The sequence below is a fragment of the Musca vetustissima genome, unplaced genomic scaffold (assembly GCF_032173495.1).
Source record: "Musca vetustissima isolate MV318-11 ecotype Yass unplaced genomic scaffold, APGP_CSIRO_Mvet_v1 utg28572, whole genome shotgun sequence".
Taxonomy (NCBI): Eukaryota; Metazoa; Arthropoda; class Insecta; order Diptera; family Muscidae; genus Musca; species Musca vetustissima.
In genome coordinates, this window is record NW_026884236.1 from 68,526 (window position 1) to 87,054 (window position 18,529).

At 33.5% G+C, this 18,529-nt stretch overlaps 2 protein-coding genes across 2 annotated transcripts; one reads left to right on the forward strand and one right to left on the reverse strand.

Annotated features, from left to right (window-relative positions):
* Positions 1-241: 241 nt before the first annotated feature.
* Positions 242-4,595, reverse strand: LOC133331238 (uncharacterized). The gene is made up of 2 exons (XM_061539639.1): positions 4,425-4,595; positions 242-733 (listed from the first exon to the last, which is right to left on the reverse strand). Exons 1-2 carry the CDS (start codon positions 4,593-4,595, stop codon positions 242-244), a joined length of 663 nt encoding a protein of 220 aa, XP_061395623.1.
* Positions 4,596-8,694: 4,099 nt separating this feature from the next.
* LOC133331239 (uncharacterized) lies at positions 8,695-9,423 on the forward strand. The gene is made up of 3 exons (XM_061539640.1): positions 8,695-8,790; positions 8,869-9,030; positions 9,091-9,423. The coding sequence occupies exons 1-3, from the start codon at positions 8,695-8,697 to the stop codon at positions 9,421-9,423; spliced, it is 591 nt and encodes a 196-aa protein (XP_061395624.1).
* Positions 9,424-18,529: the final 9,106 nt, after the last annotated feature.

Here is an 18,529-nt window from a genome sequence, read left to right on the forward strand (position 1 = left end):
GCCGCTTAACCAACGGCGAAACGCGTCGCATAATGGTGGGTACGTAGGTTCTTCTCCTGGCTTTCCTTTTCATTGCAAAACTTAGATCATCAAGCTCGACTCGAAAGAGTATAAATAACCACTTAAAATTACTTTCAAATGATCACTGCCCTTACAAGGCAAAATTCAAATAACATAAATATTTTTATCATAACTTTTTTTCTTCAAAAATTGCACAAAATGATAATAAAAACCACCACATTTAGACTTTGCTTTGCACCTCGGCAACAAAAACAATATACCATTCAACATCCCCATGGAAACTCATGTTGACCTTATAGAAACCCTCTTGCAAATGTTGTGGAAAAGATTCCTGATCGAATTGACATTTATCCAAATAGTATACACCCCTCTCAAATGGTGGCTCAAATTTATCTTCAAATGCTGGTAAATTGGAACAATCCTTTAAAATATCCATAGCATAGTCCTTGTAGAAAGTGTTGAAATAGTCGAAAATATGTTGACGAGGCGTTTTAAAAGGCAACGGATGATAGTCTTTGCCATTGGCACTGCGAAATGAATTGACTTCAACCGTATTCGAATCACCCTCATGTACATCATATTGAATATCAAAACTACCCATAACAGCGAAAACGCCACGACTAATACGCTCCAATTTGCATTCACCAAAAGTAACCTTCTCGGGATCAGATGAATACGTTTCAATGGATTTCAATTCATATTTCCATGTTTGCTATAGTTAGTATAGTCAGAAATAATTGAAATTTTTGTAATATATCTAAGAATAATTACCTCATCCAGAAGTGATTTTACCAATACCATTGAGGAGTAGAAAATCACAGCCCAAAGGGCAACAATTCCAAAAGACAACTTCATGCTGATACTCAGCGTGTACTGACTTTTGGTTATGAACACTGGGATATTTATACAAGATTTTCCAGAATCATTTTAGGTTTTCACATATAGAATTATTGACATGATTTTTTTAATTCAAATTTTTAATAAATATTAAGATTTAATCTGATCAGATGCCATACATGTTCCAAATGAATTACTAAAATTTGATGATATGATTGCAGGAATTTAATTGACTCAATTTAATTACAATTGCATTATATATCAAAATAAACAAATTAAAACAGATCTATTCTTCATTCAAGGATCAGATATATTGTAATCGGTATAATTTTTATGACGTGTAAATGTTGTACTAACAAATATTTGATAAGAACATTAAATGAATTTTAATTGATGGAATTTATTAGAAACCCAAAAAAAGAAAATAAATAAATAAAGTTTTTTTTTTAACATAACCTGTAAGGTTATCTATCTATACTAATAAAAGAGTAAAGAGATTGACTGTCTGACTGACTGACTGACTGATTTAACGATTCATCAACGCCCAGATGAAACGGCTAAAGCTATAATCATGAAATTTTGGTTGAGGGCCACTCTTGGTCCAAAGGTGACAGATAAGGTTGGGTTTTTGGAAATTCGTACTAGAACGTTACGAAAAGTACTAAATGTGATACCATTTGTATTTGGCGAACCGGTAGAGCTAAAACTCTGAAATTTGGATTGGTGGTCGCTGTTGGGGTGTACAATAGATGCAACAACGGACTTTTTGGAAATTTGAACTATAACTATCCGAAAAGTACTGAAATGTACTAAATTTGGTACAATTTCGTAGCATGTGAATGGATTGAGCTAAAAACTTGATATGTTGAATGCGAATTAGGGTTGAGAGTCTATTTAAGGAGATGGTTTTGAAAGCGTGTACTCATGTGCACGAAAAGTACCATATGGTGCTATATTTGGTACAAATTTAATCTATACTAATAAAAGAGTAAAGTGATTGACTGATTTAACGATTCATCAACGCCCAGACGAAACGGCTGAAGCTAGAATCTTGAAATTTCAGGTGATTGTCACTCTCGGTCCAAAGGTGACAGATAAGGCTGGGTTATTGGAAATTCGTACTAGAACGGTAAAAAAAAATACAAAATATGGTATCATTTGTATTTGGCGAACCAGTAGAGCTACAACTGTGAAATTTGGATTGAGGGTCACTGATGGAGTGTAGAATAGAAATTTGAAATTTGAACTATAAGTATCCGAAAAGTACTGAAATGTACAAAATTTGGTACAATTTCGTACCATGTGAATGGATTGAGCTAAAAACTTGAAATTTGGAATGCAAATTAAGGTTGAGAATTAGGGTCGATATGAGGAGAGTTTGGAAAGCGTGTACTCATGTGTACGGAAAGTACTATATTTGGTACAAATATGATTTGGTGGTACAAATCGAGCTGGATCCCTTAAAATTGAAAGTAACATTACCGTCGTGTAGGATTGGGATATGTACGCAGTTTTGGAAATGTTTACTTATGTGTACGAAAAGTACTAAATCGTACTGTAATTGGTACAATTTGGATTTGAGTGAACCGATAGAGCTGGAACAAAGATGTTTGGAGGATCATTGTAGGGGTGTAGGATTAGGGTCGGGATTCAGTTTAACAAATTAATATTTATGGGTACTAAATGGTACTACATTTGGTACATTTTTATTTTAGGTGAACCAATAGAGCTAGAATCATGAAATTTGGAGTCAGGATCACTGTTAAAGTGTAAGATTGAAATATGTAGGAAGTTTTAGAAATTTGTACTAATGTGTACTAAATTTGGTACAATTGAAATTGTGGGTGAAGTGATAGAGTTGAAATCATTAACTTTTTATTTAGGATCACTGTGAAGGTGTAGAATTGGGGTATGTAGGAAGTTTTGGACATTGGTACTAAATGTTGTACAATTTAAATTGTGGGCGAAAACGATAGTGTTGGAATCTTGAAACTTGGATTTTGGATCACTGTTGGGGTGTTGGTTTGCAGTAAGAAGGAGGTTCTGGAAATTCTTACTACTTTGTACTAAATTTGGTACAATTAGAATTGTGGGTGAAATGATAGAGTTTGAATCCTGAAACTTAGATTTAGGATCACTGTGGGGGTGTTGGTTTGGGTTAAGTAAGAAGTTTTTTGAAATTCGTACTACTGTGAAACTTGGATTTTGGATCACGGTGGGGGTGTAGGATTGGGGTATGTAAGAAGTTTTTGGAAATTGGTACAACTATGTACTAAATTTTGTACGATTTGAATAGCGGGTGTACCAATAGAGTTAGAATTCTGAAAATTGGATTTAGGATGACTGTTGGAGTGTAGGTTTGGGGTAGGAAGAAGGTTTTAGAAATAAGTACTACTGTGTACTAAGTTTGGTACAATTTAAATTGTGGGTAAACCGATAGAGTTAGAATCCTGAAATTTGGATTTAGGATCACTGTGGGGGGAGGGGGTAGGGGGTAGGATGGGATATATAGGAAATTTTGCAATTGGTACTTCTGTGTACAAAATTTGGTACAATTTGAATTGTGGGTTAACCTATGGAATTGAAATCATGAAACTTGGGTTTAGAATCACTGTCGGGATGTAGGATTGGGGTATATAGTTTTGGAAATTCGTACTACTGTGTACTAAATTTGGTACATCTTAAATTGTGGGTGAACCAATAGAGTTGGAATCCTGTAATTTGAATCTGGAATCATTGTGGGGGTGTAGGATCGGGGTATGCATGAAGTTTGTTGGATGGTTGAACAGGGTACTTATGGAAATAAATAATGTGTTCTAATTGGAAAATTTGGATTAGAGCTCAAATCATGAAATTTTGTACTAAATGGTACTCGCTAACGAAGTTGCAGGCATATGCTAGTATACAATATATAATCCTAAGATCTTATTTGAAGCATAATAAACATCCTCCTCTAATGATTTTGGAGACAAATGTCCAATAAACCTGTCGATAGAACAGACATAGATTTTAATGAAACTTAGCACGCATCATTGTAGACTCAATCCATACGCTGTGGACAATTTCGAGTAAATCGAAAGAAATGTACAGGATTTCGTGTACCGACTCAGAAAGTGAGTCTATATCATCAAAGAGAAGCATTGGTTTATCGCGTTTTCTTTTGCCTATTATAAACATATGCATACATAATATCCTATACCACAGTTTGACGAAGGGTACACAAATTAATATAAACGAAATATATCCATATAACTTTTGGCCTGTGTTTTACTATTAACATTAAAATTTATGATAGGTGCCAAAGAGGTAATTTAAGGTAAACTATTTAAGGATATACTCGAGGTAGAGGATCTGAGTGATGGGGCTCCCTCTGAAATGATTTGTTTCGTAAAATAATTATATATTCTTTTTAAATTTCGAAGACATATGACATTAAAACCCGCGTATATTTATATATATATTTATAAATTCCAATATAGTTAGTATTGTTTTTCTATATTTATCATCTTTCATTTTTTAACACATCTGTCAATCTAAGTATTCCAAAACGTCTATTTCATCTCTACCTCCACAACAAATATAAAATGCCATTCCACATCTCCACTACCGGCCATATCGATTTTATAGAAACCCTCCTGAAGATGTTGAGGGAAAGCCGACTGATCAAATTGACACTTTTCTAAAACGTACGTCTTCTTCTCCAATGGTGGTTGAAATTTATCCTCAAATGCTGGCATATTTGAACAATTCTTTAACGTCTTCATGGCATAATCTTTGTAGAATGTATTAAAGTACTCGTACAAATGTTAACGCGGTGTTTTCAGGGGAATGGGTTTAAAATCTTTGCCATTTTCACTGCGATAGGCATGGAATTCGATCTAAAACATTCGATGTAAATGTAATGGCTGGATAAATTATAAAGATATTGTTATATTATTTACCATGTGCGAATCGCCCTCAACAACATCGGTATTTATTGTAAAAGACCCCGTACAGGCATAGACGCCACGACTAATACGTTCTACCTTAAATTCTCCAAATTCTACTTTATCCGGATCTGAAGTAAGTGGTTCAATGGATTTTAGTTCATAGGTCCATGTTTGCTGGTGGGTAAAAAGTTGGTTCAGTAAGGTTAACTTAATTATTTATAATACCCACCTCAAATCCCATGTCGCTTATTTGTGCCATAATCAAGGTCGTACAGGCGACTAGCGCAAACTGAAGTGATTTTACAAAATTCCCCCACATTTTCTTGTGTACTGTAAATTGTGTATTATGTGTTGGCTATTTATATGTAATTGGAAATTGATCTTTATGTTCTTTTTAATTAAAAACAGAAATTATCTGATAATATTTAAAGTGCAATTCAATATCTGATTGCGATTTCCGGAGGAGATAAAAACTAAATCAGATAAATTTGAAAATTTCAATGATTTGCAAAATTATTAAAATAATAATATTAACATGCATTCAAACTTTCAGTCAAGTATTTGTACTCGAGAACAGGGTAAGTTTTTTTTTAAACTTATATCGAAAAAAATTGCATAAATAAACTAAACTAATATCGAAAAATCGGACTGGAATATATAGACACTTGTGGAAATTTTTAGTGTAACCGATCACATCCGTCAAAATGATTGAAATTAATTCAAAGTACTTAATTGTCCCCTCATATCCCCGTTACAAGTTCGTGGTGTTCGGATCATTAGTATGTAAATGTTGGTGAATTTCGGGTCATTAATAAAAATAAAGTTTTTGATTAATTCGATTTCCGAAAAAACAATAGGTGTTCTTTGGCCAGAATCTGTACGCAACATCGTGTCGATAGGTCCATAACTTCAATGTTGATTGGAGTTTTTTCAAATCAATTTCGGACGTTCTCCACGATTCAAAGCATTTCAATGTTTTTGTATACAAAGTGCCTCCTCCACATCTCCAACTAAAAAGTTGTATTGTATAAAATTGTATAGTATTGAGGCCGATATATATAGTTCGTTCTCCAAACTGACGTTCTAGTTTTTATCTTGATATCCTACGAAGGTAGAATAATTACAACAGATGGCCAAATCGCCTAAATCGTCTTAGAATCCCAAACTATGTAGGGTATTATGTGATAAATTAGTAAGGAAATCAGTAAAGTCGCCACTATGGATATATTAAGCAGAAGCATCTTAACCGACGTCGAATTTTTGGAGGACTATTGACATGAAATTGGATCATTATCTAACTGTTAACCGACGTAGACCAATCCGTAAACATGTCATTTGTAATTTGGAAAGTTTTTTGGGCAAAAATTAATTTTTTCAATTTTGGAAAATAAAATATTTTTTGATGTCATTAAAAAGAAAACATGTCAAATTTTATGAATCTGTAAGATTTTTTGCGTAAAAATGTCTTAAAAGCGGTGAAAATCGTTGCCATACTCTAAACTTTGAAAATTAAATTAAAGAAATTTTAAAACGTTTAAAACCGCTAAATTCAAAGCATAAAAATATATATGGAAGCTATATCCAAATCTGAACAAAATTTAAGTACATTTTGCAAAATTTTGTGGCAATTGGATTAAATTTAGGTCTTTGGTGTACCATTTACTTAAAATCGGACAAAAATATATATGGGAGCTAAATTCAAATCTGAACCGATTATAAAACCAGTGAGCGGATCAGTATAGTCGGACGCGGCCGACCATACGATCTATCTTTCTGTGTTTTTTTTCGATCCTGGGTAATATTTCGTGATAGTAGCACTCTCTTGCCCGATTACAGGTCAACAGCACTTCCTTACACTGATATATTTTCCGAAAATTACCAATATTCAGTACAATCCTTCTAATTACTTGTCCATAATCCAATTGTGATGTACATTAGCCTATAGATCGAATCGAAAAAAACAACAAAAAAGTTTTCGGTCCACTTTATCCCAAAATTATTATCTGATCATCACCGAAAATTAAAGACGTTGTCGTTGACCATAACTAGAACCTCATGGAACATTTCAAAGCGATCGGCGCTACATTTCCGACCTCTAGTGTGGTAATAGTTTATTATATAATATACGTAAGCACCTGTAAATATTTACGTGTAACTCCCACATCTTAGTACATACGACAATATAATTGGTGTCAATTTAAAGGCCAGCCATACCTCTTGTCCTTCAGGAATAAATATATATGCTATAGAATACAAATTTTGTAATTTTTCACACAACCCGCTAAATATTGACCGATCGTTTTGAAAACAGACATGCTTATTCTTTGGCCCAATCCCCTTCTCCATGTAAAAATTGAAGATGTTTGGGTCATAACTGCGGCCTCCAGAGCGACCAGAAAAACCGACAAAAATTAAGAATTTGGTCTATTTCATCCCCTAAACATTAAGCGAAAATTTTGTGTCAATGGGCTTAACTTTGAGTTTTTTGTGCATTATTTATTTAACATCTAACGAAACTATATGTGGGAGCTATATTTAAATCTGAACCGATTTTCTCCAATTTCAATAGGGTTCGTCGTTGAGCCAAATAAGTGACCTGTGCCAAATTTCATTCAAATCGGATCATAAGCTTAATTCTTCAAAATACCCCATGAAAAACTGAATAATAAAATTAGTGCCAATGCGGTTTAAAAAGTGCCCAAAATACCGAATAATGGGACATTTTCTACTCAATGAGAATCCAAAATATAAAATTGCTTTCAAATAGTTTGAAATGCATAAAAATGCCGAATATCGGAAGGTAACATTATATGGGGGCTATCCTAAATACCTGGACCAATATTAATAATTTAGTGGACAGATTTGATAGTCAATGAGAAGCAAGTGTAGCAAATAACAGCCTATTCGGTTGAAAAACGTGTCAGTAATACCGAATATTTGGGGATATACCCCATTTGCAATACTAAACATCCTAGGAGTAATAGGAAAGCTCTAACTAAATATTGCAATCTCTATCGTGACTTCCGGACACGCATAAATCGACACAAAATTTTATTGTGATCAAGAAAATATATCGTATATGGGGTCTCCGGTAAATATCTCGATGATTTGCTTACGGAATAACAAATTTAATATACACCCCACCTTATGATGGAGATATAAAAATGTTATAAGTGTTTGTATCTTACGAGTTTTCCTTAATTTTGAAATCATAAAAATTGTCGCAGATAAACATTTCGGACATATCCGACAGTTCTTCATAATCTAAAATTTCGGAGAAATAATCTGGCCAAAGTGGAACAGGACAATGGAAACATACGAAAATCGATTTTTTTATTTTAGGCACTCTTTGTAAAATATTATGAGCGTCATATGCCTTTGGTCAAATATTTGGATGCTTCGCCTTGTAGTATTTAGTTTATTGTTCAATAAAACATGGCTTAGAGATAAAAGAAGGATATTCCTGATTCGGTTTGACTGAAGACAATACTTCCCAAAAATAACCTACATCACGACGTACCTCAAAAATGTACCTATGAGGAATATGTCCGCCTTGTTGTTTAATCAATTCGCCAAGAGCTTTCATCCCCATAAGGAATTTTCCATTCACCCAGAACATGGTTTCGATTTTGTTGCATAGTGTCATAAACTACTGGGTGTCCGAAATATATATAAAATATTACAAATGAAATAAATCAATTTGACTCTGTACTTTATTTCCATACTACCAACAAAGACTAATTAAATATCCAATGTCGATTTTTATCAAAAACAATGTCATGCAATTGTTTCTAATTGAAATGATCTCATTATAATTACAAGCTGATTGTCAACGGAGTTCAGCTCTCCAATTATTATAAATTCGCCGTTAAAATATACCACGATATATTAATCGTAAATAGGTGCAATGAACGTAAATCGCGGAATAACTGTAATAATTACATTGTTGGTTACAACGAACCTGGTGAAAGCCACAGTTATGAGGGATTACTACAAAATGAAGGTGTAACTACATAGAAATATAATTTATTCCAACTGTCATTTCAATTATTTTATTTTATGAAAACACACAAAATTATAGCCAACGTGGACCTTTGAACTGAAATCAATTGAAACCTATTCGGATAATCCGGAGCTAATAAATTTCTTCGATTGGTCTGTGGATCGCATAAGTCGCGGTGTGTACGCAGCCTCAGGAAGTATGGCTGTAAATTATGATATTGTTGAAGGCGATGATAATGAGGTCAATATAGGTTAACGCATTTCGTGTAAGCCCATGAAAATGCCATCATTTATTTTACAGATTGAATTTAATGTCTATCGTAGTGAAAATGGTGTCAAAGAATATAAACCCATACCATTTAGAGTGGAGCGTCAACATTTATTCAGCTATCTTAGTACATTCTATAAAGATCTCGTTATGGAAACATTTAAAGGCTGTTCCAATATGCCAGTTTTTGAAGATGAATTTGAGCCACCATTGGAGAAGAAGACTTATACTTTGAATAAATGTCAAATCGATCCAGATGAGTTTCCACAACATTTACAGGAAGGATTTTACAAAGTTGTTATGACCGGATACGGTGCTGTCAAATGGCAGTTGACCTTTGTAGCTATTGTCGAAAGTGCAATGTAAGAAATGGATTTTCCTTTTAGTCTTCAAAAAATATTATCCAGTTGATATATCTATCAAATATGTGTATAAACTGTCAGCATATTAAATGAAAAATAAAATGTGAAAAAAACTACACGATTTGAGATTTTAATGGTAACTGGAGAAATGCCATGCAAATCATATTTTTACACAGTTTGTGTTGTCAGGAGTTGTAAACATCTAGCTCTGACAGAGTCAACTGAAAATCGCAGCGACCCATTTTTTTCTTGTTTGGAAGAAGCGACACAATTAGAAAATTCACTTATCGAAACAATGTAAGCAGACGCTCAAATAAATAATAACCGTTCAAAGTCATAGATTTAAAAGGCTGAAGGTGTAGAGCGAATTCGTCAGAATTACGGACAGAGTTTGGATATTTGGTACACGATATAAATTAAATCGATCAAAAATATATACGGAATATTCGAATATAATGCCAATTTCAAAAAGAACTTAATTTCGACCCAATCAGACAAATGTGGGGCATTATATATATTGGTTCTATATCAAATTTAAAAGCATGAACATTTTCTGCAAAGATGTTGTTGACACACCAAGTGCCCAGAATGCATACTTGCAGTTCCATTTGTTGAAAGAAAAACTAGAGACCATTGCGGTTTCTATTCAAGCATTTAAAGTGATCTTTACTTCTCTTGGCAGTGGATGGAAGAAATTTAAAATAAAACAAGTGAAAAAGCGTTAAGTTCGGCCGGGCTGAACTTTGGATACCCTCTGCCTGATATTCGAAGTTCTATAGAAATCAGTGCGCTATGTTCTTTACTTCTCTTGGCAGTGGATGAAAGAAATTTAAAATAAAACAAGTGATAAAGCGTTAAGTTCGGCCGGGCTGAACTTTGGATAACCTCAACCACTGGCAGGTACTAGAAATGAAAATATAGGAACATACCAAAAGGTGGACCTATACCGACATTTCTAAAAACGGATTTAATGGATAATTATACCCTCAGCCTTATAGCTAAGGGTGAAAATGAACCTCATCGAAATATTGGTTATAGACCCCATGTTTCTTTGGACCAAATCCGTTTCAGAAAATAAAGATTTCATCCAAAATTTGCCCATATTGTTATTTCTTCCAAACCTAGTTCAAATTCGAAGATGGGGAATATCAGTCCACTCCTTCTGGAACCTCCATACAGGGGCTTGGTCTAACTGCGGTTATTGTTCATTATCGAACCCTACGTTCTAATTTTTATCTCGCTATCCTCCACAGGCGAAATTATTACAACAGAGTCTTAGAACCAAACTCAAAACTCGGAACAAATCAGATAACTATTTTAATATATAACCAGTAAGGAAAGTAGTAATCTACCTAGATCTATCCATATAGTATGTAAATCGACTTCAAACAAATATAAATAGGTCACCGTTGGGCTATGTCTGTACTTCTAGAAAACGCAACTACGTCATTCTATGCTCAATTTTGTAAGTTGTGCAAAATTTGATGTCAATCTGACAAACATGAGGAGTTTGAAGCCCCATTTACTTGAAATCGGCGAAATATATATGGAAGCTCTATCCAAATATTAAGCGATTTCAAACAAACATGTCACAGGTTAAGTTATAGTAATTTCAGAACGTTTTGTTCCTATCAGCCTATTGGTTCAATCAATCTATAATAAAAGGGAGCTATATCTAAATCTGGACCGATTTTCACGAAACTTGGCACACATCATTCTGGACTAAATTCAGTACGCTATGCAAAATGTCGTGCAAATCGAAAGATATATGTGGACTTTGGTGCACCATTTACATTAAATCGGTCGAAAAAGTATATGGGAGCTATATCTAAATCTTGACCGATTTTCATGAAACTTGTCAGACATCACTCTAGGTTCAATTCAGTACGTTGTACCAAATTTCGTGCAAATCGAAGGATATATAGGGACTTTGGTGCACCATTTACATGAAATCGGACGAAACTATATGTGGGAGCTATATAGAAATCTGGACCGATTTTCTATGTGGGAGCTATATAGATATATATGGGAGCTATATAGAAATATGGACCGATTTTCACGAAACTTGGCAGACATCATTCTAGGCTCATTTCAGTACGTTATGCCAAATTTCGTGCAAATCGAAGGATATATAGGGACTTTGGTGCACCATTTATATGAAATTCTATATATACATGAAATCGGAAACGACAATTCTATATATGAGAGCTATATCTATATATGAGCTATATCTGGATCTGAACTGATTTTTCCCAATATCAATAGGGTTCGTCCTTGGGCCGAATAAGTGACATATGCCAAATTTCATCCAATTCGGAGCATAAATGCGACCTGTACTTTGTTTACAATTTAACATGCACAGACAGACAGACGGACAGGCGGACGGAAGGACATGCATAAATCGACTTAGAAAGTGATTCTATGCATATTCTCAAAAGGAACCATGTGTCTATCTCGTTTCCTTTTGTCTGTTACAAACATATGCACAAAGACATAATACCCTGTATCACAGTGTGGTGAAGGGTATAAAAAGGGGGTTTACCCCAAAAAGGAATATTAATAATTTTTGGTAGGGAGATTTGTTACCATATACGACTACAAAATACCAAATTGCAACAAATTCGGTTGAAAAACGCGCTCAAGATCCCCAAAATACCGATAATGGGGGGCCGGGATGGTTAATCTTATATGGGGACTATCCGAAAAAATGGACCTATATTGATATTTTTGTGGAGAGATTTGGTACCTATTAAGAACTCAAAATACTAAATTACAGCTATTTCTGCGGAAAAATACGATTAAAACCCCAAAACTACTGAAAATTAGGAGGTACCGTTATATGGGGGCTACCAGAAAAAGTGAACCTATATTTATAATTTTTGTGGAGACATTTAGTTCCCAATGAGAACCCAATGTAGCAAGTTTCAGCAAATTCGGTTGGAAAACGCGCTTAAGAACACACAAATACCGAAAATTGGGGGGTACCCTTATATGGGAGCTATACCTAAACGTGGACCGATAAAGCCCATCATCGTGACCTGCCTGCAGACAAAAGACAAAATACTCTATGCAAACTTTTGAATCTATCTCAATTCGTTTTGACGCTAGAGTTAGAGGACAGACAGACGGATATGTCTATATCGTCATAGAATTTTACGCTGATAAAAAATATATATATTTTATCGGAAATGATTATTTCTATGAGTTACAAACGGTAAAACAAAATTAATATACCCTCCATACTATGGTGGAGAGTATACAAAACAACATATATCGTCAGGTGCACGTGATCCCGTTCACTTAGCGCAGCTTCAACAATTTTGCCTCTTTTGTGCGTATGTCTGTAACACGCAAAAGGAAACGAGATAGACTCATGGTTACTTTTGAGAATATGCATAGAATCACTTTATGAGTCGATTTGTGCATGTTCGTCCTCCGTCCGTCTGTCTGTCCATGTTAAATTGTAAACAAAGTACATGCCGCATTTATGATCCGAATTGGATAAAATTTGGCACAGATACCTTATTTGTCCCAAGGACGAAATTGGGAAACATCAGTAAAGATTTAGATATAGCTCCCATATATAGTTTCGCCCGATTTAATGTAAACGGTCCCTATATATCCTTAGATTTGCACGAAATTTGGCACGGCGTACAAAATTAGGTCTAGAATGATGTGTTTTGAGTTTCCTGAAAATCGGTCCAAATTTAGATGGTGTACCAAAGGTCCTATATATGTAAATGGTGTACCAAAGGTCCTTTATATCTTTTGATTTTCACGAAATTTGGCACAGTGTAATGAATTAGGTCTAGAATGATGTGTGTTAGGTTTCCTGAAAATCGGTTCAGATTTAGATATAGCTCCCATATATATTTGCGTCCGATTTAATGTAAATGGTGCACCAAAGTGCATATCTTTCGATATGCACGAAATTTGGCACAGCGTATTGAATAAGGTATAGAGTGATGTGTGTTAAGTTTCTTGAAGATCGGTTAAGGTTTAGATGTAGCTCCCATATATATTTTCGTCCGATTTAAGGTAAATGGTGCACTAAAATCCCTTAATATATTTCGATTTGCACGAAATTTGGCACATCGTAATGAATTAAGTCTAGAATGATGTGTGTTAAATTTCATGAAAATCGATTCAGATTTAAATATAGCTCCCATATATATTTTCGTCCGATTTAAGGTAAATGGTGTACCAGAGTCTCTTAATATATTTCGATTTGCATGAAATTTGGCACAGCGTAATGAATTAGGTCTAGGATGATGTGTGTTAAGTTGCTTGAAAATCGGTTCAGATTTAGATATAGCTCTCATATATATTTTCGTCCGATTTAAGGTAAATGGTGTATCAAAGTCCCTTAAGCGTAATGAATTAGGTCCAGAATGATGTGTGTTAAGTTTTCTTGAAAATCGGTTCAGATTTAGATATAGCTTCTATTCTGACCAAATGAAAAAATTTAGTATCGGTTGCAGAATAAAATATTTATGGCTCCAATTTCATTTTACTGGTCCTTTAAAAATGTTGAATATACCCAATGTGGTGAAGGGTATCATATATTCGGCCCCGTCCGACTTTACTACTTTCCTTACTGGTTTTTTTAAAGAAGGTATAGACAAATATATCGTACACCTTTTCATTTTAATATTATTTTGGTGAAAAATAAATCCATTATTGTTTCGGCAGATGGATGTACTGATAGATTTCTCGTAAAGTATCGATCAAACCATTTCAAATTTATGCTCGTTGGAAGGGTGAAATTTCGCAGTAAAAAATTATTTTCTGTTTTTTTGTTTTGGTGCATTCATTTGTGAGTTACAGGGTGTTAAAAATGGAAGTGTACAAAGGGAAAATTCGGTACATTTTACTTTTTTTCGATAAAGGCAAAAATTCAAGCCAAGCGGTTAAAATTGTGACTAGTGTTTATTATTGTTCCGATATTGAAACAGACAATTATTCCGTTCAGGAATTTTTGCACCTCGTTAGGTTAGGCCGGTCGTCGAAAATGTCGATAAAATCGGAGAAATGATCGACGTTGGTAGGCATGTTAGCAGTAGTAACATCGCCAAGGAGCCAAAATCGACCATAAAATGTTTTAAACCATTTACAATTGACCAGAAACGGCCAGAATTGACCAACAGGAGAGGTGTCGTGTTCCACTAGGACAACGCTAGGCCACACACATCTACAGTGACTCGCCAGAAACTGCGGGAGCTTGGTTGGGAAGTTTTAATGCATCCGCCATACAGTCCGGACTTGACACTAAGCGATTATTATCTTTTTCACGCATTGCAAAAGTTCTTTAATGATAAAAGATCGGTTTCTAGGGAGGATTGTGAAAATCAACTACTAGATTTTTTTGCAAATAGAGAGCCTTTACCTTTAAAATGGCAAAAAATCAGATAAAAATAATGGACATCTCTTGTAATTACCGTTACATTGTAAACATGATAAATTCCACACAAATTGTAGTTAATAGTAGATTATTTTTTCATGTCATTGACTATCCTAATAAGTCATGCAAGCCCATTACAAGCGCTAAATACTTTTATAAATCCTATAGTTATTTATTTAATTAATTGAAACAAATGCCAAAGAGTATAAATAAGACGTCGTTTTTCAAAAAATAAAAAATATCGAAACTAAAATGAAAGCTACCAGAAGCAATGTGGCTGCTATAGCGCTAGTAATTTTCTTGCGCTTAATATCAACTTGGGGTTCCTTTATTAAGGTATATACGTATATCATTCTAGAATTACATAATTCCAACAATAATTAAATTTATTTCGAAAAATACTAGCAAACTTGGACATACGAGTTGAAATCTATCGAAACCCATTCGGATAATCCAGATTTAATTAGTTTTGAAGATTTCAAAGTTGATCGTATAAGTCGTGGTGTATATGCTGCCTCAGGAAGTTTTACTATAAATTTCGATGTAGAAGAAGGCGATGATACTGAGGTAGATTCAAGTTCTACAATTATTGGAAAATATTAATTTTACAAGTTTCTCTTTACAGATTGAATTCCTTTCATATATTAGTGAGAATGGGGTAAAAGATTATAAACCATTGCCATTTCGTGTACAACGTCAACATCTTTATAAATATTTTGATAATCTTTATAAACTTGTTATGGGCACCCTGAAAGAATGTTCAAATTTACCGGCATTTGATAATAAATTTGAACCACCACTAGAAAAGAAAGTCTACACTTTGGATAAATGTCAATTCAATCAGGAAGAATTTCCCCAACATTTACAGGAAGGGTTTTACAAAGTTGTTGTTAATGGATATGGCGCTGTCACGTGGAATATGATATTTATTGTTGAAATCATAAGTGAGTTGTAGATAATAAAAAAGAAGTATTGAAAAAAAAAAACAAACAAACCAATAAATGGATTAAGTAATTTTGAAAATACTTAAAAAAAAAATAATCCACTCTCTTGGTTCTTGAATATTGACCTTTAAATATTCCATCATCGGATACTACTTGCAAAATTAATCTTAAAAAAATCCGCTACTGCCACAGCCGTGAAAAAAAATATTCTTAAAAAATCGATGGCTCAGAAGGTCCTGGAAAAAATTCCCTTAAAATATATTAATGAAATTAGTTACAAAAACCACGCCTCTGATACTCCTAAAAATTGCCCTTGAAAAATATTCTTTTCACAATTCAGGAACCAGATAGATAAAAAATTAAATATTAAAATAAAACTTTTTAAAAAATCCACGTCTTTTTCGAAAGATATTTTGTTAAAAATCCACGCCTTTTATAATCCTGAAAAAATGTTCTTCAAAAGAAATTTAAAAAAACTCCACGCCTTTTATAATCCGTAAAAAAATATTTTTTAAAAAAATCCACGCATTTTGTAAACCTGAAGAATAATATTCCTTAATATTTTGATTGTCCTTAAAAAATACTGTCCTTAAAAATCCACGCTTCTGAATATTCTTGACAAAAATATGCTTTAAAAAATCTACGCTTTTAAATGTTCTTCAAATAATATGCTTTAGAAAATCCACGGCTCTGAATGTCCTTAAAAATATTCTTTAAAAAAATCCACGCATTTTGTAAACCTGAAGAATAATATTCCTTAATATTTTGATTGTCCTTAAAAAATACTGTCCTTAAAAATCCACGCTTCTGAATATTCTTGACAAAAATATGCTTTAAAAAATCTACGCTTTTAAATGTTCTTCAAATAATATGCTTTAGAAAATCCACGGCTCTGAATGTCCTTAAAAATATTCTTTAAAACATCCACGCCTCTTATTGTCCTTGAAAAAATATTCTTTAAAGCATCCATTCCTCTTATTGTCCTTGAAAAAATATTCTTTAAAACATCTACGCCATGCTAATGCTCTAGAAAAATATTCTTTAAAACATCTACGCCTCTTATTGTCCTTGAAAAAATATTCTTTAAAGCATCCATTCCTCTTATTGTCCTTGGAAAAATATTCTTTAAAACATCCCCTTCTTTTTATAATACCTGAAAAAAATATTCCTTAAAACATCCACGCCTTTGGTAGTCTCTGGAAAACATATTCTTTAAAACATCCACGCCTCTTATTGTCCTGGAAAAAATATTCTTTAAAACATCCACGTCTCTTATTGTCCTGGAAAAAATATTCTTTAAAACATCCACGCCTCTTTTTGTCCTTGAAAAAATATTCTTTAAAACATCCAAGCCTCTTATTGTCCTTTAAAAAATATTCTTTAAAACATCCACGCCTCTTATTGTCCTTGAATAAATATTCTTTAAAACATCCACGCCTCTTTTTGCCCTTAAAAAAATATTCTTTAAAAAATCCACGCCTTGGTTAGACCCTTAAAAAAATATTCTTTAAAACATCCACGCCTTATTCAGACCCCTGAAAAAATATTCTTTAAAACATCCACGCCTCTTATTGTCCTTGAAAAAATATTCTTTAAAACATCTACGCCTCTTATTGTCCTTGAAAAAATATTCTTTAAAACATCCATGCCTCTTATTGTCCTAGAAAAAAAAATTCTTTAAAACATCCACGCATCTTATTGTCCTGGAAAACATATTCTTTAAAACATCCACGCCTCTTATAGTCCTGGAAAAAATATTCTTTAAAACATCCACGCCTCTTATAGGCCTTGAAAAAATATTCTTTAAAACATCCACGCCTCTTATAGGCCTTGAAAAAAAATTCTTTAAAACATCCACGCCTCTTATAGGTCCTTTAAAAAATATTCTTTAAAACATCCACGCCTCTTATTGTCCTTGAAATTTTTTTCTTTAAAACATCCAGGCCTATGATAGTCCTGGAAAAAATATTCTTCAAAAAATCTACGCGTGTGATAATCCTCGGAAAAATAATTCTTAAAAAATCTTCGACTCTAATTGTCCTTGAAAACATATTCCTTACAAAATCCACGACTCTGATTTGTCATTGAAAAAAATATTTTTCACAAATCCATGACTCCCATCGTCCTCGAAAATATATTCTTAAAAACCAAGAGTTCTGATAGTCCCTGAAAAGCTATTCCTCTGATAGCCTTTGAAAAATATTCTTCAAAACATCTATGCCTTTGAGACTCTTTGAAAATTATTATTTAAAAAAATCACTCCTCTGATAGTTCTCAAAAATATATTTTTCAAAAAAATCCACACCTCTGAAAGTCCTTGAAAAAATATTCCTGAAGAAATATAAGGCACTGATAGTCTTTGAAAAAATATTCAAAACATCCCAACGCGATATTTCAAGTGAATATCGTGTCGTTCTGTTCAAATATGACAATTTTTTAACATTTAGTTGACATGAAAAAATTGTATAAACCGAAACATCGCCAATCAAACGGTCAATGTAGATAATTACCAAATTACCGTTTTAGCAACAACTTGTAATTGGTGTCCCTTGATTATATAAAAACAATTGTTAACCCAGAATTTATTATAAAATAAACCTCACGAATATAACTCTTTTCAAATATTGGAGCCTTTAAAATGGAAGTCTATTACGTGGTAGCGGCAATTATAGTTCTATTGAGTTCATCAACTTTAAGGAGCGTGGAGGCAGGATTAATTCACGTAAGGATATACAGCTACGATAATATTTTTTTTAGAAAATAAT

Excerpts from the sequence above, each read along its gene's own strand:
- LOC133331238 (XM_061539639.1), bottom strand. The coding sequence starts at position 4,595 with ATGCCAGCATTTGAGGATAAATTTCAACCACCATTGGAGAAGAAGACG. Across the intron at positions 734-4,424 it reads ATTTTATATTTGTTGTGGAG|CAAACATGGAAATATGAATT; the intron begins GTAGAGATGAAA and ends TACTAACTATAG.
- LOC133331239 (XM_061539640.1), top strand. The coding sequence starts at position 8,695 with ATGAACGTAAATCGCGGAATAACTGTAATAATTACATTGTTGGTTACA. Across the intron at positions 8,791-8,868 it reads GGGATTACTACAAAATGAAG|CCAACGTGGACCTTTGAACT; the intron begins GTGTAACTACAT and ends ACAAAATTATAG. Across the intron at positions 9,031-9,090 it reads TTGAAGGCGATGATAATGAG|ATTGAATTTAATGTCTATCG; the intron begins GTCAATATAGGT and ends TTTATTTTACAG.